This window comes from Nesoenas mayeri, assembly GCF_963082525.1.
Source record: "Nesoenas mayeri genome assembly, chromosome: 9".
Taxonomy (NCBI): domain Eukaryota; kingdom Metazoa; phylum Chordata; class Aves; order Columbiformes; family Columbidae; genus Nesoenas; species Nesoenas mayeri.
The window spans coordinates 1352045-1374633 of NC_137557.1; the positions used below are offsets into that span (position 1 = coordinate 1352045).

At 50.3% G+C, this 22589-nt stretch overlaps 1 protein-coding gene across 3 annotated transcripts in view; it reads left to right on the top strand.

Annotated features, from left to right (window-relative positions):
- KCNAB1 (potassium voltage-gated channel subfamily A regulatory beta subunit 1) overlaps nucleotides 1-22589 on the top strand; it is a gene marked incomplete at both ends in the record, with an annotated part of 63558 nt that overhangs the window by 24067 nt on the left and 16902 nt on the right. For all 3 annotated transcript variants that reach the window (XM_080349935.1, XM_080349936.1, XM_080349937.1), the window contains one exon: nucleotides 17993-18036. In XM_080349935.1, the coding sequence (XP_080206061.1) occupies nucleotides 17993-18036 (44 nt within the window). The remainder of the gene's footprint in view (nucleotides 1-17992; nucleotides 18037-22589) is intronic.

Sequence of the window (22589 nt, forward strand, 5' to 3'; positions counted from 1 at the left end):
AAACCATGTCCCTTCTGGGTCAGGTCTGTGTGAGGACCTGCCCCGCTGCTGCAGGCGCTGTGTGGGAAATAACACTCCCCGCGGCCACTGCGTATTGGATGTGCAAGGGTTGTGTGCTATGCTTTGTATTTTGCAAGGTCTGGAGCAGCTTTACAACCCCAGACCCTTCCCGGCCACCCAGGAGGTGCCACAGTGCTCAGACACAGGGGGTGTTCAGTGTGCACAGTGGTGCTCAGTGTGCACAGGGGTGCTCAGTGTGCACAGGGGTGCTCAGTGTGCACAGGGGTGCTCAGACACAGGGGGTGCTCAGTGTGCACAGGGGTGCTCAGTGTGCACAGTGGTGTTCAGTGTGCATAGGGGTGCTCAGTGTGCACAGGGGTGTTCAGTGTGCATAGGGGTGCTCAGTGTGCACAGGGGTGCTCAGACAGAGGGGGTGCTCAGTGTGCACAGGGGTGCTCAGTGTGCACAGGGGTGCTCAGACAGAGGGGGTGCTCAGTGTGCACAATGATGCTCAGTGTGCACAGGGGTGCTCAGTGTGCACAGGGGTCCAGAGGTGACCGAGCTGGCAGGACACGCAGAGCTGCTGCCTCTCTGTCCCCTCTCCCAGAGCAGGGGCCACGGCTGGGACCTGTGGGTTCCTGCACTTACAGCAGTCCCGGTACAGGGGGGCCTGGCCGATCCTTCTCTTGTTTGGGACTTTTTTGGGCTCGTTGCCGGTGCTGCTGACCAGGCTGAGGGACCTTCAAGTGTCCCCGGTGGCACCGAGGCCGTGCCCTGGCCACGCTCCAGCTGAGGTCATTGCATCCTGCCGGCTACACATTCATCAGCACTTCGATGACATTTTTCTTCACTGTGTGCCTGAAGTTGTGGATTATTGTTGAAGAGCGCGAATAAAGTGCTGCTGATGCATTGCACAGCATTGGTGGGGTGTTTCTCTGGTGGAGCTGGGGGGATGACTCTCTTCTCCCTCCCAAAAAGGTAACCGCGTGTTTGACTTTGCCAGGGTCAGAGCAGCGCTCCATTGGCTTCGCACACCAACTGCAGACATTAAAAGGCACCATAAAAATACTACCGCACCAAGAATTCCTCATCCCACTTTTCTGCCTAAATAAGTATCCGCTGGCAAACGTAATTAAGGTGTGTAACAAGTATACAAATCTCAACCCCATACTTAACTTCTCCTAAGTAACAAGCGATAAGATGAGAGGGAATGGCCTCAAGTTGCTCCAGGGGAGGTTGAGGTTGGATCTGGGGAACAATTTCTTCCCCAAAGGGCTGTGGGGCATTGGAACAGGCTGCCCAGGGCAGTGCTGGACTCACCAGCCCTGGAGGGCTGGACAGATGGAGATGAAGTTCTCAGGACATGGGGCAGGGACAGGGGTGGGTTAAGGGTTGGGCTCCATAATCCTGAGGGTCTCTTCCAACCTAAATGATTCCGTGATTCTATGACTGATACTATTCTAACTCAAACCTTTCCAGTGCTGTGGGCAGCAGGTCCCAGCCCAGAGGGGAGTGATGATGCTCTGGAGCATCTTCCCTCCCAGGGCCATCAGGGTGGGCAAATCTGCTCCTGAGGTCACCCCACAGGTCCCCTGTGTGGCTGCTGAGCACTTGCCCATGGGAAGGAACCTCTGCTGGGGGACACTGAGCCCTGCAAAGACCCAGAGCCATGTCTGAGATGTGTCATTAATATCAAGAAAATGACTTTCGCCTCCGTGATCACTGGCGGTTTCTTCCACTCCTTTGAACATACCCTAGGTGACCCGTGGGCTGGAAGAAAAGAAATTGCAACGCTTTTATTAAAGTGCAAATTTCTGATGTCGAAGCGTGGTATTATTAACGCCAGAGTTGCGTTCTAAAGCAAAATTTGTGTGCAGATGCTGTGCACCACTCCTGGCTGTGCACCTGAAATAAGGCCGGGCTTACAGGAGTCAATAGCAAATGTCCAACCTGACCAGTCTGGAAACGCATACAGGCTGGAAAATTAGTTTAACAACAGAAGGTAAAGCTCTATGCTTTGTGAGGGGTGTAAGCGAAAGCAGGTATTTCTTAGCAGTGTGTCAGGAGTTGTATCTTCTTTTCCCTTGCACTGTACTACAAGCACTAACCATAATAACTCCCTCATGTATTTAGGAATCTGTGGTTTATTGAAGTCTTGCTGCAATTATGAGTAGTTTTAAGCACTCACATGCAAATGGCACAATTATTTTTATATAAAAGTACATATTATTTCACTAGCTCTCCACATCAAGTTGATTTTTATGGCTCATTGTCTGATCTTCGTTTTATTGCTGTGAATTAAGACCAATCCAGTGAACAGAATGGATTTACACTGAACTCACAATGCGTTTTCCCCCAGGACTGTAGCTTATAATGGCTACGGAGAAGGCAGGAATAACTCAAAGGGGGAGGAAAAGGAACCAGCTGAGTAAACAAAATCTGTGCCGCTCTGTTCTGCTCCGGTTCCTAATGGCTCTTTTCGTTTGTAGCTGCTCAGCGAGGTTGCGGGTTCGGTGGGAGCCGGAGTTTTCTCATCTTATTGCATTGATGCGAAAGCCACGTTTAACATTGCAATGTTAAAACCAGCGTAGAGTTTTAGATTTGAATTCTCATTTACTTACTGTCTAATGATATGGTAGTGCCTGGAGTTACTCAAAGATACATTCACTCCCTGGCTTTTGTGTCTTCAGTAAATGAAGATTTTGCAGAAAGTGTATAATATCTCCCTTTCCAGGTTTCAGAAGGAGCAAACTCCCTTTACCTTTTAAAGCAGACTGCAAGGGTGTCTCAGAGCCTGGCTTTGCGGCCGGGGGGCGATGCTCGCTGCTGCATCCCGGGATGCAGTGATTTCTTCTGCTCCGGGCTCCTCCTTCTCCCCTGGAGACCCAGCCAGGCCATGAACCTCCTGCCACAACATCAGTTAACTGAAAAATGGATTTTTAGTCTCATTTCAAAGCGTTCTAACATTCTGCAAACAATATTTCTAACATTTCTGTGGCACGGCAACAAGCCAGGGCTCGTTCTGCCATCAACTCCCACCTCCACGTTCTAAGTCCTGAGAGAGGGCGATGAGCAGAGGTGAACAAGATTGAAGTCAAGGACAAACGGTGTTTTAAAGGGCGTGCTTTTCATCTTGGGTTTGTTAAGCAGAAGCAAAGTGATGATATTTTAAGGAAGCTTTTAAATAATGCAGCGGTGTTCTGGTGATGACCTGCACACCCCCCATCACCGGTTATTGCAGGGCAGCAAGAAAGTCCGAAAAACATGCAGCCAACTGCAGAAAAATGTGGTTACTTAGAAGAAGGTGGCTGAAAGGAGAAGTCACTAAGCCCTGGTCACTCGCTGTGCTGTCCCCAGGCCAGACCTGCCCTGCTCCATTCCACCCACCCCAACCCTTCCCCACAGAGTGACGTTTTCATTTAAAATCCACATAACAACATTAATGCTTAAATGGACGGAAGAAAAGATGTAATGCAGGAACAGCGCTAATTTAATTACTTGTGAAGCGCACAGTTTAAGAAATTTAAAACGTATTATTTTTGCATGGCTGCTTTGGCAAAATCCAATTTGAATTTTGAGCACGCTTATTTTTATTTTAGATTAACGTTGTAAACTGCCATCTGTAGAACATGTTTGTTAAGAAGTTAATTCTCAGCAAGGGAAAGAGAACGCTCTGCATGAGGCTTGGAGTGAGCCCGGGGTTAAAGCTGGGGTGACATATTCCCAGTAGAGGTCAGCGCACATCTCCCCTTTGCACCTCCTGCTCCAGCAATACTTCCCCACTTTTCAGGAGTTGGAAAATATTCGACAAACTCAAGTCTGCTGGTGCTTGGTGGGAGGGAAAAGCCTGATGTGAAGTCAGGGGCTGGTGTGGATGGATCTTGCTAATGCACAGAGGGGTTGGGATGTCGTGTTCCTTATCCTGCCCCTGTTTATCGGGGTGGTCCAGGCGATGTTTCTGATGTTTCCCATCACTCTGCAGGAGCAGCTGGGAGGGGTTTGAAGGGTAGGGAAAAATTTAATGAAATATAACAAGGGCAAGTGTAGAGTCTTGAATCTGGGCAGGAACAACCCCAGGTTCCAGTATAGGGTGGGGAATGACCTATTAGAGAGCAGTGTAGGGGAAAGGGACCTGGGCGTCCTGGGGACAGCAGGGTGACCATGAGCCAGCACTGGGCCCTTGTGGCCAGGAAGCCAATGGGACCTGGGGTGGGTTAGAAGGGGGTGGTCAGTAGGTCAGAGAGGTTCTCCTGCCCCTCTGCTCTGCCCTGGGGAGACCACACCTGGAATCTTGTGTCCAGCTGTGGCCCCTCAGTTCCAGCAGGACAGGGAACTGCTGCAGAGAGTCCAGCGCAGCCACCAAGATGCTGAAGGGAGTGGAGCATCTCCCGTGTGAGGAAAGGCTGAGGGAGCTGGGGCTCTGGAGCTGGACAAGAGGACACTGAGGGGGGACTCATTCATGTTCACAGATATCTAAAGGGTGAGTGTCAGGAGGATGGAGCCAGGCTCTTCTCAGTGACAACCAATGATAGGACACAGGGTAATGGGTTCAAACTGGAACACAAAAGGTTCCACTTAAATATGAGAAGCAACTTATTCATGGTGAGGGTGGCAGAGCCTGGCCCAGGCTGCCCAGGGGGTTGTGGAGTCTCCTTCTGTGCAGACATTCCAACCCGCCTGGACACCTTCCTGTGTAACCTCATCTGGGTGTTCCTGCTCCATGGGGAGATTGCACTGGATGAGCTTTACAGGTCCCTTCAAACCCTGACATTCTGGGATTCTGTGATTCTGTGTGAAGATGTTTATTCCTAAGCAAACCCATTTCAGTTGATCAGAAGCTGCTGCGCTCGCTGTGTGCCCGGGCGGGGAGAGAGGGAGCAGGAAAACAGCAGCCCCGTGACAATGTGGTGGCCCTGGATGTGCAGGAGACATCGTGGCCTTTTGGAGCAGGTTGTGCCCTGTCTGTGTGTGCGGGGTCACTAGGGGTGGCCAGGGAGGACACACTGCACCGATGCTTCCCACTGGTCCCCAGCACATCGCTGCCACAGCAGCATCCCCGGTGGGAGCTGCTGCATCGTCCCTTCAGCAAACTGAGACTTGCTCCTGAGGGTATCCAAAAATATCACACATTGTTTTAGCGCTATAAAATGTCCTGGCAGGCAGGCGGGAGTGGGGAGCAGCGCTTGGGTCCAAGGTGCCACCCCCGGGGTGGCCGGGTGCTGGGTCAGGGCTCTGCGCCACCGCGCACAAGAGGCTCGGCAGCTGTTTCCTGGCAAAGTTCTGCTCACAGAACAGACAGAAATCATCCATGGGAGACAAGACAAGCAGGAAGCTCATTGGAAAAGCTGCAACCAGCCTCAGGAGTACTTAAAATCTGCCCGAAATGTCCTTTCTCTCTGAAAGGGTAAAAGTCCCACACAGCAATTAAAACAAAAAAATCAGTTATTTTTTCACAGTGCTCTTCCTGCTTGTTTTTTGAATAGCTCGTGCAAATAGCTGTTACCTAAACACTTCATCAAGAACGAATTGCCCTCGGAAGCGAGCGCTCCCGTTCCCAGCCCGACCCACCGTGGTTTTTTTACCCACCCACATTTTCTTCTTTCCCCCCATTCTTTCCCCTCCGGTAGTTTTGTGGTTTGGTCAAAATCAGCCTCTCCTGTTTATGGACAAAATCCGTGTTTTCCAGTTTCGTCTCATTCAATCACTTTGGCTTAGTGACTAATATTTTCCAAGATGGGTCAATGGATGGGGAAGGAAAAACTAGTGATGGGGTTTTAAATGTTTTATTTTGCCTCCTTCAGTCTGAAGTAGTAATGAAATAAGAGAAAATGGCATCTATTATTTACAAACCTATGGGATGTGTCAACTAGTGACAGCACAGTCAACACCCGACACATAGATCCGATCTGCTTACTAATTTCCTGCATGAATGAAGTGGACTTGACCTGGCATTGGAACAGGAATAGGTGCGTGTCCCAGGCTTGCTGGGTCTGGGCACATGGGGTCAGGTGCCACCGAAGGGTGATGGGTGGATTAACCAGGCACAAGTATGATACAGAGCTCCCTACTCCTCTCTTATTTCTGGAAATAACTTGATTCATTCACATCCTTTAGGAACTGCAAGATGTATATATATATATACGTGTATATATATATAAATATATTCTATTTTTTTTTACAAGGATAATGTAATTCCCTCAGACATTTGAAATTCTGCACTTTAACAGCATCACTGCAGAATGACAAATGTTTTTCCCTTTCCTCTCTTGCGTCCTCGGGTCCCATGGCTGACGAACCGCGGTGGGGGAGGCAGAGCCGTGGGCTGCGCATCATTCCAGGATGCGGTTGCTGGAATCAGGGCCCCCCCGGCAGAGTTATTCCCCTGGCAATGCCAGTGCCAGCGCTGCCCCCGCTCCGGCATCCCCGCCGGGCAGCGCTGGGAATAGACATGTGCAGCTGCAAACTCTTTGCAGCTGTTCCTGGTGTAAGAGGCCACCTGGGCAGCGGGTGTCCCTGGGGACCGGCTGCATCCCAGAGGGGCAAGTGGCCTGGAGCTGGGGCGGGAGGGAGGGAGCAGGAGCATGGCATGCGGGAGCCTCATCCGCAGCGCGGCTCGTGTGCGGGAGGCTGAGCATGCCGGCACAGCTGCCAGAACCCATCTCTTTTGCCTTCTCTACAGTTTGATGTGTCATCGGCAACCTCTCTGAGGATGCAGCCAAAGAATAAAAAATTCTGGGCAATTTCAGCTGAAGTGACCACCTACACACCCAGTGCACCACGGTGGTGGGGGATGAGTTGGGAAGTGTGAGGAGAGCCAAGGAACAGGGGCCAGATGTCATTTAGGCACCTGCTTGTCCCCTCGCACCAGCCGTGCCTGGGCTGGCTGCCCTCCCGCCGCTGAGACGGAGTTTCCGCCAGCCGGACTCACCTCCTGGCTTTGCTGCTGTGCACAGAATCACAGAATCGTTTAGGCTGGAAGAGACCCTCAGGATCATGGAGCCCAACCCTTAACCCACCCCCAGCACTGCCCCATGTCCTGAGAACCTCATCTCTGTCTGTCCAACCCTCCAGGGATGGTGACTTCAGCACTGCCCTGGGCAGCCTGTTCCAATGCCCCACAGCCCTTTCCGTGTTAGTTTTCAGCTGATCAATCCTGTCCTGTCTTGCCTCTGCATCTATTCTGCTAGTTATGGGTTTGTTTGGTTGGTTGGTTTGGTTTGGTTTGGTTCCCTATTTTATATTGTTGACTTAACAGCATCGCTGCTGCAGTAGTGGGGACTGTCACCAACTCCACCAAACCCCGTTTCACTGCATTGGTGACCACAGTGCAGCCACCACCTGCCACGGCGCTGCAGAAACCCAGGCGGGAGGGAAGATGCTCAGAAGAGCACCTGGGACCGTGTCATCCATCCACTTCCCTCTGAAATAACTTTGAGAAGCAGCATTCCTCCTGGTGTACCTTCACCACGCTGCTGCACACACACCTGATTCAAATCAAATCCTATTTTCTTTTTATAACATCTTAGGTAGAAGAGACTACAAAGCAGTTTGTAAAGCAGAAAATAGAAGCACAGTCAAACACTGCAAGCATAAGAATGAATGTTAAAGAGCATTTAAGTATGTATGTGCTCAACCAAGGAAATAGATGTATGTTTTCAGCTTGCTCAAGTATCTGTTGGGCTGTCCACACTAGTCCAGCCTCTTCTACAGCTCTGCATGTGCTTCTTATAATCTGAAAATAGAACTAAAGATTTCCTGAAATTAGGAATAAATAACCATAAGTACTTGATCAAAGACAGGGGTAGCTCTGTCTTCGCTGCAGCTTTACAACGTGGACCCATCCTTGCCCCTTGTCCCTGCACGGATCCTTTGCTCCGTGTCTTGCTCTGAGCATCCCGAGAAGCATCGCTCCCGTTTTCATAGCATCACCCCACACGGAGTGCAGTGCAGTGATTTGCACCTGCCCGTACCCAACGCTTGCCCGGCATGTGCAGGTGGCCCAGCGGCACACGCATCTCCTGCTTCCATCTCTGCACATGCACACGGGTTTAAAATACCTAAACCAGCGGCAAGCTGTGATTCTGCATCACTGCAATTACTGCTAATACAGGCGGTAATTTAGTGGAAGCTGCTGTGCGTGTTGTGAAGTGTTTTGTTTGCAAAATGGGAGACAGAAACCATTATTTTTCTCTCTTCCCACCCACACCACTTAGAGAAAACCTCCTGCCGCCGGAGCTTGCTGAGGGGCAACTACTGCTTGTGGAAAATCCGCAGGTCTTTTTGAGCTGATGAAGCAAAATGAAATCCAGCCTTAAAAGCAGGAAACCACTGGAGTTAATTAAAGAAGAGAATTAACACCTCCATGGTGCCTCACCCTTGGTGCTCAGCAGCACTCTGGGGGCTGTTGGAGCCCGATGAATCGTAACAAATCACAGAATCATAGAATCACAGGATGATTTGGGTTGAAGGGACGTTCCCAGCTCCCCCAGTGCCCCCTGCCATGACAGGGACATCTGCACCAGCTCAGGGTGCTCAGAGCCCCGTCCAGCCTGGCCTGGGATGTCTCCAGGGATGGTTCATCCACCACCTCTCTGGGAACCTGGGCCAGGCTCTCACCACCCTCAGGGCAACAATTCCTTCCTCATGTCCAGCCTCAATCTCTGCTACAGAGTTTAAACCACCGCCCCTTGTCCTGTCCCTGCAGGCTGTGCTGAGCAGGGCGAGATGCTGCTGTTGTTCCCCACTCTGCAGGGCGCGGGCGAAGGACGTCGCGGTGCTGCCGCGGGAGAGGGTGATCGGAAGGGGCCTCTCCCTCCACCGAGGCTGTTGTTGTTACTTGAAACAGCCCCTTTGTTTTCAGGGAAGAAATCACATATTTTATTCTTTTCTCAGTGCAAAAGGAACGGTTCTGGAGCCCTAATGGGGATGTTTCTAAGCAACGTTGTTTTCCCACCGCCAGCTTCAGGAACACTGACTTTTTATTCTTTTACATTTTTGTAGCAATCAGATAAACTGTCTGCAGTTTAAATGCAGGGAAATCTTGTCATGGTTCCCCCAGTTTTGCTTAATGGGGTGGGCGGGGGGCTGTATTGGCGCCATGGGGCTCACCCCACACCCATGGGGTGCGAGGAGGGTTGTGCTGTGCTCAAGGTGCCCCCCACCCACTGTCCCTCAACCTGGTGGCCCCCAGGGGCTTGTGAAATGGGGCTCTGGGGGGTCACCCACCACTGGGGCTGCTTCAGGAGGAGCGACCCGCGTGGGAACCCTCCCCTCGGTGTGAGTATTTCTGGTAGAGGTTGGCTTCTGTGGGCAAACCCACCAACACAGAGCAATGAAACTGCGGCTGGAACAAGCGAAAAACAGCATTATCTGATTTCTGTTGAGAGCTTCTAAGTCTGATGATTCTTCTGTGGGTGTGGAGTTGAAAATGTTTTAGTCATTGTGTGTGTTATTGCAGAGATTTTATTTAAAACTTATGTTTTCCTGTAGAGAAACCTCTCTCCTTTCCTCTGTCTCATTCCTGATAGATAGATAGACAGACAGATAGATGGATAGGCAGACAGATGGGCAGACAGACAGGCAGATAGGGTGGTCATCCTGGTGCCATTGTACAGATGGGAGCAGTGGAAGGTGATGAGCTCAAAGCAGGGTTTGCTCAGCACACCCCAGCCTGAAGCAGAGCTGCTCAGCAGCCTCATCTTTCAAGCAGCCCAACCATCACTTACTGCTTTAAAATCTTATACTCGTTGTTTTTAGCCACCACCAAACGTGAGGTTGTTGTGGAGACATCTCCAGGCTGGCTGGGTGCAGGGTGGGGGGAACTGTCAGAACGCAGAGCTGGGATCCCAAACTCTCCGCCCTCCAAACGACCAAGGATGACAGCGAAGCAAACCTCCCACCTGGATAACCATAATTGCTTTGTCCCTCAACAACAGGAGGAGCCGCTTGCAGGTTAACGAGTTGCTGAAGCAGCACAGGTGGCTCAGCCCATAAATCCCTGCCGGGCAGGGGGTGCTGGCTCAGCCTCTCTGGGGGTTTAGGGGGCTCAAGCTGCTGCTCTTTCAGCTGTGATGGGAAGCAGCAGGTACCAGGTGATGCTGCAGTGGTGCTGGGAGGGTAACAGTGAAGGCTGTCTTAAAGAAGGGAATTATTCTTCCCTGCTGCCTGTTGATATGTGAGGAGAAAGGGGTTTGCTCTGCAGTAGGGCTGTGTGCTGGCTCCTGGTGTGGTTTTGGCCCCCCCTTTGCTGGCTGTGGCTCTGGAGGGATGGGGAAAGCTGGTGGTGCTTGGGCATGGGGACCAGGCTTGGTGGCCACTGCTGGCTGCAGCTGCCTCTGGTGCTGAGGTGTTTGCTGCCATCGATGGGCTCTCTCACGGATTCTCCCTGTGCTAGAATTAATCAAAAGTGAATAATTACAATCTCTTTCTGCCCTGTGCCACAAGAGAAAAACGCCACTCCTGCCATATGGTGTGAGCTGCTCTGTAGATGTATTTTCTCCCCTTTTCTTTTAATTAGGAGGCTGTCAGCCCTGCAGATCCTCCAGACGCGGCTGGGTGCCGATGTGCCACACCACTGCCTGCATGGTGCCCGTGGCAGATGTGGCCCTGGCCCACGGTGACTCTTTGCTGCTGGGGATGGGGGTGTGGGAGGACGTGGGTGTCACTGTGTGTGGGTTTGGGGGCCCCTCTACCCCACCACCTCCAGGAGGCACCCAGCACCCACCCAAATGTGTGGCTTCACATGCAGGAGCTGAGTTAGGTGTGTGATTAACACCCCGTCCTGTAACTGTCTGGGTGCACAAAGCCTGGCTCAGGGTGGGTTCAGCTGCTGCTCATCCCAGGGGACACCAAAGTGCTTGGCTACAAAACAGGGACCTTCCCCTTGGCCGAGACCCCCATACCTTGCTGGAAGGGTGTGAGGTCTGAGGCATCATGAGGGCTGTGCTGTTATGCGTTGTCTCATCCATGGATAGTCATAAAAATGTCCCTGTGGTGGGGTTTTGTTACTAAATCTTCCCTCTGGACACCTGCTGGAGCCAAGCCTTGTCCTCCCCATGGCCCTGCTGCTCCTTGGCTTTCCTCTCACGGCTCCCTGGGACCCCATATAGAAATCATATATTCCTTTTGGTCTCGTTCAGCTCTGACTGCACTGTCAGCACTTACCCATCCAAGAAAATAATTAATCTACAAGTTAACATAAAAGCCATTAAGGAGGCATTGAGTGAGCACAAGAGGCAAAATGAGGATTGGGGAGTTTTTCAGGTCTTTCATAATCCTCACTGCTGTACCATGTTAATGAGGTTTAAGCGGGGGCTGGACCGGCCACCGCTGGTTTAAGGCAGGGTCTGTGTGCAATTTCACTTGAAAAGGTTTTCCTCAGCATGGCAAGATGAGCCCTTAATGGCCATGGGATTATAATTGGCCACTCTCATGTACCCTGTGAGTTAATTGGGACAGCAGCATCATAGGGAAATACTGTTTTTTTCAGCCAGAAATGGTTTAGTGTTGCTTAAAAAGCTGGCTTAAGCAGAGGAGATCTGGAAGAGGCTTGCAAATAGCTGTTCCAGTGCAAAGGCTTTTGCAGGGGTGCAGTGGAGTGGAATTGAGGGATGAAGAGCTTTGAAATCCTGCGGAAACTTCCAAATGCGAGGAATCAGCGGAGTGTGTCTGGAGGCAGCAGCTGGTGCAGCAACGGGACACCGGGATTGCACCCAGGTCGCTGCTGGGTTGAGGTGGGCAATATTGGTTAATAAATACTGGGCAGGATCTCAGCTGTGCTGCTGGTGTCCCCAGGGTGGCTGTGGTCTCAGGGAACAGCTGGGGTTGTCACCCCAAACGGCACCAGCTGTGCTGAGATCTCAGCCGCCATCGTGTCCTCCTAGGGATGGGGGTGCCTGGACACACCAGTGGGATTTATTGTGCAATTTATTATTCCTCAGTGAGATGAGCCTGGCTGCTGTGTGTGGAAACAGGAAAACAAACCACCTCACACCACTGGGCTGTTGTGGCTTTGTCCTTTGTGCCCCTTTGCGTGCCCAGCCTCAGCCACCGTGTGCCCATCTCCGCAAGCTCCGGGAGCTTGTGACACCTCAGCCTGTCACACGCTCTGAGTTTGCTTTTATAGAGCTATTCCATACAGTTAACACTTGTATAACGCTGTTATATGCAGGTTTGTTGACAAAGAATGAATTTTTAGGTAATGTTTATTGCTCCTGGGGCACCGCTGCTGCAGGGGTGATCAGGGAGGTTGCACAGTAGCTCCAATAAGGCTTTTAATGGAAAAACTTACAAGCAGGTGAAAACTTTCCAAGTGACTTGTAAGTCTTCTCCATCAGCACAGGGGCTATTTCAGGCTTGCGAGTAGCCAGCAATGCTATAGGATGGTAATCCCATCAAATATCTTTCCCCAGAAGGAGTTAAATGGGTTTAGAATTGCTGCACAGTCAAATTATTCTCACTGCTAATTCATCTCAACTGTAAATCTTGGGTTATTGTCTTGTTAACCAAAATTAACATTTCAGACACAATCTAATCTCTCCATGTGGACACATTATAAGAAAAAATCTTCTGGGAATGCATTTCATCCTCTTTTTTCCTGAGACTCGAAAAGCTGTTTGTTTGCTTTTTTCCCTGCATTTTTGTACTGGGCTTTATCCCAGATGCCTCTTGTTGCCCTCGTCACCCCTCCGTATTTCTGTGGAATGCATTATTCCTCTTTTCCCTTTGTGTCACTTCTTGACTTGTTGATGCTGAACCAAAGAGCTTTGGAAGTCAAAAGTTGCCACCTTGGCCTTTCCATGGATGACGAACCCTGGCTCCTCAAACATACGGTCAGCGGCTCTTACCCCTTGGCCAACACAGACACGTGTCTCCCTGTTGAGCACTTTCCTTGGGTTTGCTCACAGCTAAGTGACTGACAAGCAAAATACCCTTTTTCTTTCTATTTTTCTCCCCAGATTTGGGGAACTGAAGGCTTTTGCAGCCCTGAGCGTGTCCTGGGGCTGGATCCAGGTTGCTCTGCACATCCCTGCCCTGACTGCTGTCAGCCCCAGCTCATTTACCTGCTTGTTTCTAGCAAAATAATTAATTTGGACTTAATCAGCATTGAAGCTGTGTCCAGAATCAGATTATCTTTTCTAAGTATAATTTTCCCCATGCTTAAAAACTAAGTGTGTGTTGGGTTTTGGTTGTGTTTTTTCTCCCCTTTTACAAATGAGCAGCTGTGGTGGGACGCAGGGGGCTGCGTGTGGTCCCCAGCCGGGGCTGGAGCTGCAGATACGGGGTGGTGTGTCTGCGGGAAGCAAGGGAGATGGGAATGGGAATTGGTTGCTGAAGCGAATCTGAGAGCGTTTCGTGCCCTAGAGCACCGGGCCCCGATAAGCGCAGCCCAGGCAGCGGCTCTGGGCTTTGCCGGCTGGGAAGAGGCGTGAGCAGCCGAGCAGGGGTTCTCCAGCTCTTTGTGCAGATGATGTGCCTTGAATCCTGGGGTCAGTTGGGGCAGGGGAGGTTTAGATTGGATGTTAGGAAACATTTCTTCCCCAAAGGGCTGTGGGGCATTGGAACAGGCTGCCCAGGGCAGTGCTGGAGTCACCATCCCTGGAGGGTTGGACAGACGGACATGAGGTTCTCAGGGACATGGGGCAGTGATGGGGGGGATAACGGTTGGACTTGATGATCTTGAGGGTCTCTTCCAACCGAAATGATTCCGTGATTCTATGACACCTGCTCAGCTGGGGACCTGCCTGCCAGACCATGGGCAAAAACCCACGTTCTTCCCAGGTGAAATCCTTGCAGCGCTGGGACTGCAGCTCCGAGCCCGAGGAGGATGGAGGAGGCTGAAGGAGCAGGTGCAGGGTGTGTGCAACTCTCCGCTGACAACATAGAAGTGAGAACTTCATTTTTTTGGTGAGGATCTGCCAAGTGGCAGGGGGATTGGGAACCAGCCCTGCAGCCTTGCTGCCTTTTTGGGTCCTGGTGCTCCAATGGCTCTGTATCACCGGGAAGGTGCTGTTCCCAGCTGACTGTGGGCTCCTGGCCTGGTAGGATTTGGCTAACACCTCCTTCCAGCCTTTTTCCTCCCAGGAATGCCCATTTGCACACAGTGGGCAGTTGTTTGGTGTTGGGTGGTGTTAAGCAGCAGCTGCCGGGATGGGGACATTGCCATGGATGGCGGCATCTTGCAGTGGTCCCCCCCGCATCGCTGCCCATCAAACTCAGCCAAGAACCTGCGTCTCCTCGGGAATGAATGCATTCTCTGCTTGGAAAAGCCTAGTCAAGGGAAATGTCGTCCCTCCCCACGCGCTGTTTTGGTACCTTAGTGTATTTTTAACAACATCCCGGAGTTGCAAGCTGTGTTTTCAATGAATCAGACATCCATCTCCCGCGCTCGTTAGCCCAGCGCAATCTGGCGAAGCTCCGGTGCTGTGGGGAGGGTTGTGTTGGCTCAAACTCCCGGCTGCGCGGGCTGGGAAAATGTCACCTTTGGTTTACACCAGGGAAGAACAGCAATATTAAACCAGCATGTAAGGCTCTTTGGGGTTGTCCCCTTGCTATCCCCTGTCCTGTTAGGGCACCGGGACAGGGCAGTAACTACTCCCTTGAGAAGGGAACTAGAAAAGAAAAAAGTAATTAAATTTAAAATGTATAGTGCTAGAAAGAGCAGAAACAGTGTGGTGTGGCCCCTTCACAAAATAAATTAATGCCCTGTAGGCTCTTAAAGTGTTGAGCATGGCTATAAATGTTCTTTATTGAAGGTTTTGGTGACCTGGGTGCTTTCGGCCAGGCTTGCACAGCTCGTGCCGTGGGAGCTGGGCAGTGATTTGTGGGGAGCGGTGCAATTGCTCCAGCGCTGCAAAGGGCAAGGGAAGCTGAGCATCAGCGAGAGAGGCAAGATATCTGTGCTAATGAGAGAGTGGAAAAAAAGTCTATGAAGGCTGATTTGTCATCAGCTGCTTCTAGGTTAGGCAAAGTGATCCTGAGGGATGGGAGGTTCCCGCGATGTCCTTTTGAATGGCTACTTCATCCCTCAGCATCACTGACTTCCCACGGGAAAAGCTGTTTTCTCATTCAAGAGTGATGAAATAACACCAGCATCAGAGCCAGGGTTTGCTGCTCCTGCCATCCCGGTCACTATCTGGGATGGTCCCAGTGCCGCTGTCCCCAGTGGTTTGCAGGGGCTGCTGCTGGTTCGGCGCTGGGGACTGAGCCGGTTAATTGTCTCGGATACGGAATTAGTGCAGCAGAAGCACGAAGAGCTTTTACTACCCAGTTACTTAGAAACGGAACATTGACTTTTTTTACTTGGCAATTTTGTAGCTTCTGGGCATGTGTGTGTATATATATATGTGCATGTAATACCTCTATGCATACAGCTGGAAGCTGCAAAACTGATGTAAATGTGTATATGTAGATATATATTTGCTGGGGGGGGGGGGGTGTTTATTATTGTTTTTCTTTTATTATTTGTTTTGGGGAAGAGGAGAACCAGCTCTCAAGAACTCTTGCTCTTTCAGACAAATGACCCCCTGCCCTAGGAGCAACAACCAAACCCGGAGCTTTGTGCGTTTTAGCAGCACGGGGTCCACGCTGGGACGAGCCAGCCCACGCGGGTCGAGTTCTCAGCTGGTGTTGCCGTTCTGTGTGTTGGTACAGCAGCTTTGCCTTCACGCTGCCCACCTGTTAATTAGCGATGAGTTAATTAGAGTTGAGTGAGGTGCTCATGGAGGGTTGGAAGCGATGGAGCAGCCGGGGCTGCGACCCGACGATGCTCTCCGGGCTGGATTGAGCAGCTCGTTTTGCAAGAAGGATCTTGTACCGCCACGACTTGGCATTTTCAGTGTCGGCTCTTGACTATAGACATCAATTTTTCCAAGTAGCCAGGTCATGTGTGCGCTAAAGTAAATGGCAAAGGCTGCTTTGGACATTCAAACACAATATTTCTGTCCAGATTCCGCAGTGGAGCAGACTCTGCAATGAGCTGGTTATTGCTCTCCAGAGGGAATCTCGGCTGTGTGTGGGTGCTTCACCCCCAAATCCCCAGAGGGACGAGCCCTGATGTGGTTTTGTGGCACCAGAGGGACAGAGGAGCTGTGGGGAAGGAGGACAGGACAGACAGACTGACCCTGCTGCTGGGGGACTGGTGTACCCTGTAACTGCATGCAAACACCAGAGGGTTTCACTCACACTGTGCATGCATCTACATTATGCATATATATACATATATATATATAAAAGGGATGTATATGCACATATATATATTAAAAGAATGTGTGTATCTCTGTATATTTATGTCTGTAGAGACAACAATGCAGCTCCATGGCCAAGCTGTGCCTGTGCAGAGCCAGACTTTGAAAGGCTCAGTGAGAATCAGGACTTAAAAAACCCACAAACTCTCACTACAAAATAAATGTAAACTGTTTGGAAATGTGGATTAGCACTTGACTTCTCCACCGAGCATTGTGCAGTGGCTGCGATGTCTGCAGAAGTGATGTGAAAATGGCAATTTTGTGAGGCCAGCCTCATCTTTCCTGGCAGAATTGTTGCGGTTCTGGAGCGCGTGGGTATTTGCCTTTTAACTTGCTGAGGGTTCTGCTTTGTGCTGGTGAGCAGGGGGAGCTGGGCAGCATTTGTGCTGTTCTGTGCATGGATGAAGTTTGTTACACAGGGATCCGGCTGTGCTTTAACTTAAAAAGAAGAGAAAATCATAAAAAGGAAAAAGAAAATCAGGTCAGTTCCTGCCCCAACCGTGCTGTGATCTCGGGGGCTCATGGTGCTGGAAATGCAGCTGCAGTGTTTCAAACAGGACGAATTTTCCCCAAATTTTAAATTCCCATAAGCAGAGGTGAATTTTGGGTAGGGCAGAGGAAGCCCTGGGGGGTGGTACCTGCCCTGGGGGGTGGTACCTGCCCCGAGCGCTGGCTGTGCCCCCTGGTACCCGAGGATGCCTCTGATCGCTCGTCCATGTGGGAAATGGGACCACATGAGCAAATACTCAAAATGGCCACAAAATGGAGCGTGTGAAGAGAGAAAGAGCTGAAAGAGCCGGGCACGACCTGCGCTGATGTCGCTTCTTTTGTCCAACCCCTTTCACCATGGGTGAGAGGGACTTTTAAAAAATTTGGCTTTAAATAATTCATTGGGAATAGCAAAAAGTGCAGCGATTGTTCTCAGTAGAAGGTCAATAAATGGTCCCCAAATTATACCTTGATCTGGCAAAAAAATTGCAGTGATACAGTTTTAACAGAAAGGTTAAAGCAGGAGGGTGTAATTAAAATGATGTTTTGCACTGCAGTGGTGGGTTTAATGTGCAGAACATTTCATGGCCCTGGGGCTGATTATCTTGCCTGCTGGCTGGGGAGGTGGGACAAGGGTGATGACTTTATTGCTGTGATGCTGAAAAGCAGCTGGGCTGAGGGATCAAGGTGCTGCCTCCCCTGGGGCTGGGAGATCCGGGGTGTTTTGTTTGGGGGAAATCCGGGTGTTTTGAGGGAAATTAGGGCGGTTTTATTCATGGGGAATCCAGGAGCTCAGGAGTCCCAGCGGGAACTGGACTGGGGCTCTGCTGTGATGGAGGTGAATGTTCTGACAAATGTGAGGGTCAATAAACCAAATATAAAGCTGAGTAAGGTGAACACATTAATTGGTGTTGCTACAATGAACACTGACCGATGTTGGCAAGAAAAGGAAGTTCTTTATGGGACCCCAAATCACATCAGGTGTGTGTTCCATTGGAGTGTACCTGGGCTTGTTCCCAGCCCCATCAGGGCTCGTCCCACAGCCCGGTGAGGCCAAGGAGGAGCATGGAGCATCCCGACTTCTGCGAACCGTGAGCCGCATCCCTGCCGAGGGCGGTCTGCCCCGTTCCGCCAGAAAATGGGGTGATTTGCACAAAAGCAGGGACTTGCCTTCTCTGGCTGCTGTTTTCCCATTGAGTTAAGTTTTGTGTGCCTTGAGGGCTTAACAATATTTTCTAATAGTTTTCTTTTCTTTCTAGAAACCTTGGGAAATCCGGACTGAGAGTCTCGTGCCTCGGGCTGGGTGAGTAACGGCCGTGGCTGCTCTTGTATTCCTGGAAAAAAGGGTGTATTTGTCAGAGCACAGTCCTGCAGAGATGGCCACCGGCAGAAGCCCTGGCGTGTGCTCACGTCAGCTCTCTGCATCCGCCAGGGCGCTTGTCCGTGCTGTGGGGTGATGCTTTCCACCCATAGCGCTCCAGTGGAACTGTATGAGGATTCATTTCATAAGATTCTTCTAAAACAGCCTAATCCCTGCGAGGTAGAGCCCACAGAGACCACGTCTGTGATGGCTGTGAGTGTCCCCAAGAGCCTGAACTGTCAGAGCTCCAGCCTCAGGGGACACAATCTGCCTGGGCTATGGGCAGAATTTTATCTTGTCCAGCGCTCATACTTTGTTATTCCTGTTCCATACAGATTCAAAAACTAAAGAGTACCTTATCAATATTTTATCTTATCAATATTTTATCCGAAAGAGCATCTATAAGCACTGCGGCACATCTATACAGGTCCTGCACTGATGCTGCGGCTCCTGCAGACATCGGTGCGCTGCTGCCAGGCGGAGCGTGTGCGATCGAACGAGCAGCTCCTGATGGCTTTACTCATGCGAGTAATTTCTTTGATGGCAGTTGAACTGCTTATATGAAGAATGCCTAAAACTGTGTGTGTATATGTATATATATATATATATATGTGTGTGTGTAACAAAACCCAGGCTCTGCCTGCAATGGGGACCCTCCAGCTCCCTGCTCGCTGCCGGTTGTGCTCACGAGGTGGGTGCCCCAGGGTTAGCTCGTATTTTTCCAACACGCTTTGAGATTTGATTTTAAAATAGAGTGAAATGTGAAAGTCACCCTGTATCACAAGTCATATAAATAAGGCCTATTCTGCCAAGAAGAGCTCTTCTGGTTAAAATAGATCCAGGCTTTGAAAGGAGTTGTCTGATCTGGCAGAGGTTTTATTTATCATCCTTGGAGTTCACCAAGAGCTAATGTTGTTGTGGTGGAGAAAAGCGATGAGAAGGAAGCAGCAGCAGGAAAAAAAAACAAAACCCAAAACATTTTGCAGAGCTTTTCTTTAATTTCAAGCATGTGGAACTGCAGCAGCATCTAAATATACTGAGGCTTTGTGAGCGCAGCTGCAGGGGAGAAGTGGAGGATGGAGTGAGGGCTGGGGCAGAGCTGCTGGGCATCAATTCAGAACTGGGTATCTCCGCATGTACCAGAAGTGATGGGCCCCACAGCCCTTGGGGTGTGCAGGAATTGGGGAGGGGAGCACTGGAAAGCCTGGAATTCAGTTGCCACCTTCTCTTGATGTGCAGGTATTCCTCCTCGTCCTCCCGCCGCAGATCCATCGGGTCTCTGCTTTCAGCACTGGCTCCTCTGGCTTTGCTAAATAGCTTCTCCTTCTCAGTTCCTTAAAAGATAAATGCATTTCCCTAAACTCTCTGCAGGATGAAAATCTAATTTAAGGTTTACTAAAGTTTCTGAAGGCTCAGCAATCTTCCAAAATCTCAGCGAGGTGGGAGTGTTTCATCCTCTAGCATGAGAAAGTGGACGCAGACGCACAGTGAGACAGAGATCAGAGGCTGGCTGTGCTAAGGCAATGTGCACCCTTTAATTAAGCCCTGCTTCCCCCAGCTCACACTCTAATTCATTTGCTGGGTGCCACTTGCAGCGTGAGCAGCGTGGAGCCAGCACGTGAGGGTGGATGCGTTAGCAGCATGTTTCCCAAATAAAGATACTGGGGAAGGGTTGTGCCGGTGGCTGAGCGTTGCTCCTGGGCTGCTGAACCTCCAGCTGCTGCTGGAGCTGGGTCCTGCAGCATCCCGGAGCTAAGCCCAGCTCCAGGCGAGGCTTTAAGTGAATGACCTTCCCAGTCTAACCCTGAATAGACATGGGCTGGCATGAGGCTGTTTCTGTGTTGCTGGCTCTGAAATATGACTGTGATGCAGGGGGAAAAATAACAGCACATTTTTCTTGTACTTAATTCAGAGCAAATTCTGCCTGTAGAGGCTGCCTGTGGTGTTTTGTTTTGTTTGGGTTTTTTTAAAATTTAATTTTATTTTATTTTACGAAGTGTTGAGACAGCCTGCAACAAGGTGATCAGCCCCCACTCCCGGGAAATGAACAGCAGGGTGAAAACAGCCATCCCAAAATCCAATCCCATGGACAAAACCTGAGAATAGACCTTCCAAAAGGTTGGAAATACCCTAAGCCAGTCTGGACGGGGCTCTGAGCACCCTGAGCTGGTGAAGATGTCCCTGCTCGTGGCAGGGGTGGCACTGGATGAGCTCTGAAGGTCAATTCAATCCAATCTAAACCTGCACTGCTGGGATACCCAGTGCTGGCAATTGGGTACGAAAATAGATGTTTTCTGCCACTGCTCCTCAGTTGCTTTGCTCTGGGGAAAAGCTTTTGAGAACCCAGCACACGAGAGCAACCCAACCCTGAAGGTTTGCTGGGCCGGTGGCGGAGGCTCCAGCCCCATGTGCTGGGTCTCCACGTGGCATCGTCCTCGCCAGGAGCAAACCAGGGAGAAAAGTGTCTTGGCAGGAGGCGAAGCTTTGGCTTTCACCCAGGAATTCTTCTCTTTTATCCTGCAGAGGTGACACATCTGCTGGCAGTGACATTATTGAACGGTGGATTTTGCGAATGGCAAAGAACGCAGCGATAATCGCACCTTGCCAGGCTTGGGCTGGGCTGGAAATGGAGCCAAATCTGGGTTTAATATAGAAATCCCTTGGGGGAAGGTGAGGATGTCCAGCTGGGAAACCGCTACCCAGCGTGAGGGGCAGGCGCGGGAGATCTGTTTGCTGCTGCCACGGGGATGCTTTTATAAACTGCTGATTGGGATAGACCAGGGAAAGATGGTGGCTTGGTAAGCGAAAAAGTAATGGTTTTAAAATATACACATTTATTTCTCTAGTGTATTTTTCTTCCAAAATACTCCCGCTGGCTGAGGTTGTGAATCATCCTCGGTTGCCTGAAATGCCAAGTGTGCCCTGTGCTTGCAGGAGTGGTTTTGTGTGTGTGCGTCGTTTTGTTTGGTTTCTGAATCGAAGTTGCGCAGCGGGTGCTGTGCTGCAGCCCTGGCTGCTGTGGATGTGGCACCACAGGATAAAGGGGGTGGGAAAAAACCCCTCAAACAAAAAAACCTCAACCGAACCACCCCAAGGATCCCCCAGCCCTCTGTCCCTTGTTGTTTGGGGGTCCCAGGTCCCGCGGGTCCCCCCGTTGGGGTCTGGGAGCAGAGGCAGATCCAGGGCAGGTGTACCCAACAGTACAGACAGTTACTGCTTGTATTGAAAGAGATAAAGGGACCTGGGGATAAACTTGAGGATAAACAGTCTCCACATGTTTTTCAATAGAAGTACATTTTAATGTATGCCTGGAAAAATAACACTTCTGAAGATTTAGCACGAAAATGGAGCTTCATTTGGATTTTTTTTTTTTTTAATATGCAGAAAGAAGCTTAATGATAAACTGAAACTTATTTTCATTTTTATCTTTATTGTGCAGGACCAGAGCGTTTTACTCCCAGGATAAGTCCCTTTCCCGGGCTCTATAACCAGCACAGTGCTGGGGGGTGGTCCAGGATCGGTGGGAGCTCCTGTTGCTGGATTATTGCCCTTATAGAGATGCCAAATGAGTGAGAAATATGCCTTCTTTGCTCATTTTTTATTTGGGAAGCATTAGGCGTGTTAAACATTTCTGATCAGCGAAAACTTGGCTTTTGAGAGCTCAGGCTATTCTGCAGGACATTGAGAGTTTCAGTATCGACGCACAGTGAACACTCATCTTTAAAAATAACTTTATTTATACTCAAAGAAACCTGATGTATAAAAAAACCCTGTGATTAACCTTAACTTGAGGGAAAGGGAGCGAGGTTCTCCTGACGGAGCCGACTCCTCTCGTTGTGTTTTTACGCAGGGACTGATCAAAGCATCTCGGGTTTTAGCAGCAGGAGCGTTCTTCCCTTTCTGACTCCTGCTCCAGGTTCATCTCCCACCCTCGCTGTGAGCAACGAGCTGCCGATACATTTTTAATGAAGAAGTGGGAGCACTTACGTATCTATTGCACCAGGCGCTTTTTCCCTTTAGTAGCATCAGAGCCCAGATCCCTGGTACAGGATCTTCCCTCCATCTTGCCCAAATTGCATCAAATTTTCCGACTTGGAGCTGAATCCCTCTGTGTCCCTATGGAGGGACAAAATGAGGCAGAACTTTAAATTCTGGAGGATTTTGCATGAGCTTTGACCTACCCGTTAAATGAGTAACGAGTAATGTTGTACGTAGCTGGCGCGTAGGTCTTGAGAAGCGTGGGGAAAGTTGTGCTGGAGATCAAAGCGACATCGTGACGAGGTGGCAGAAGGCGCCGGTATTGTCACCTCTGCCTTGTCACAGCATCGCTTTCCAGGGTGTTCTGCAAGGTCAGATAAGTCAGGTAGGAGCAACTTCTGCCACAGTGATATATATATGTATATACATAACATACGGAATACCAAGTTAAATCCACACATTATTTCCACCAGGGAATATTATGTTTTTCTTTTTCAAGCAGTGGTCATAAAGAAATA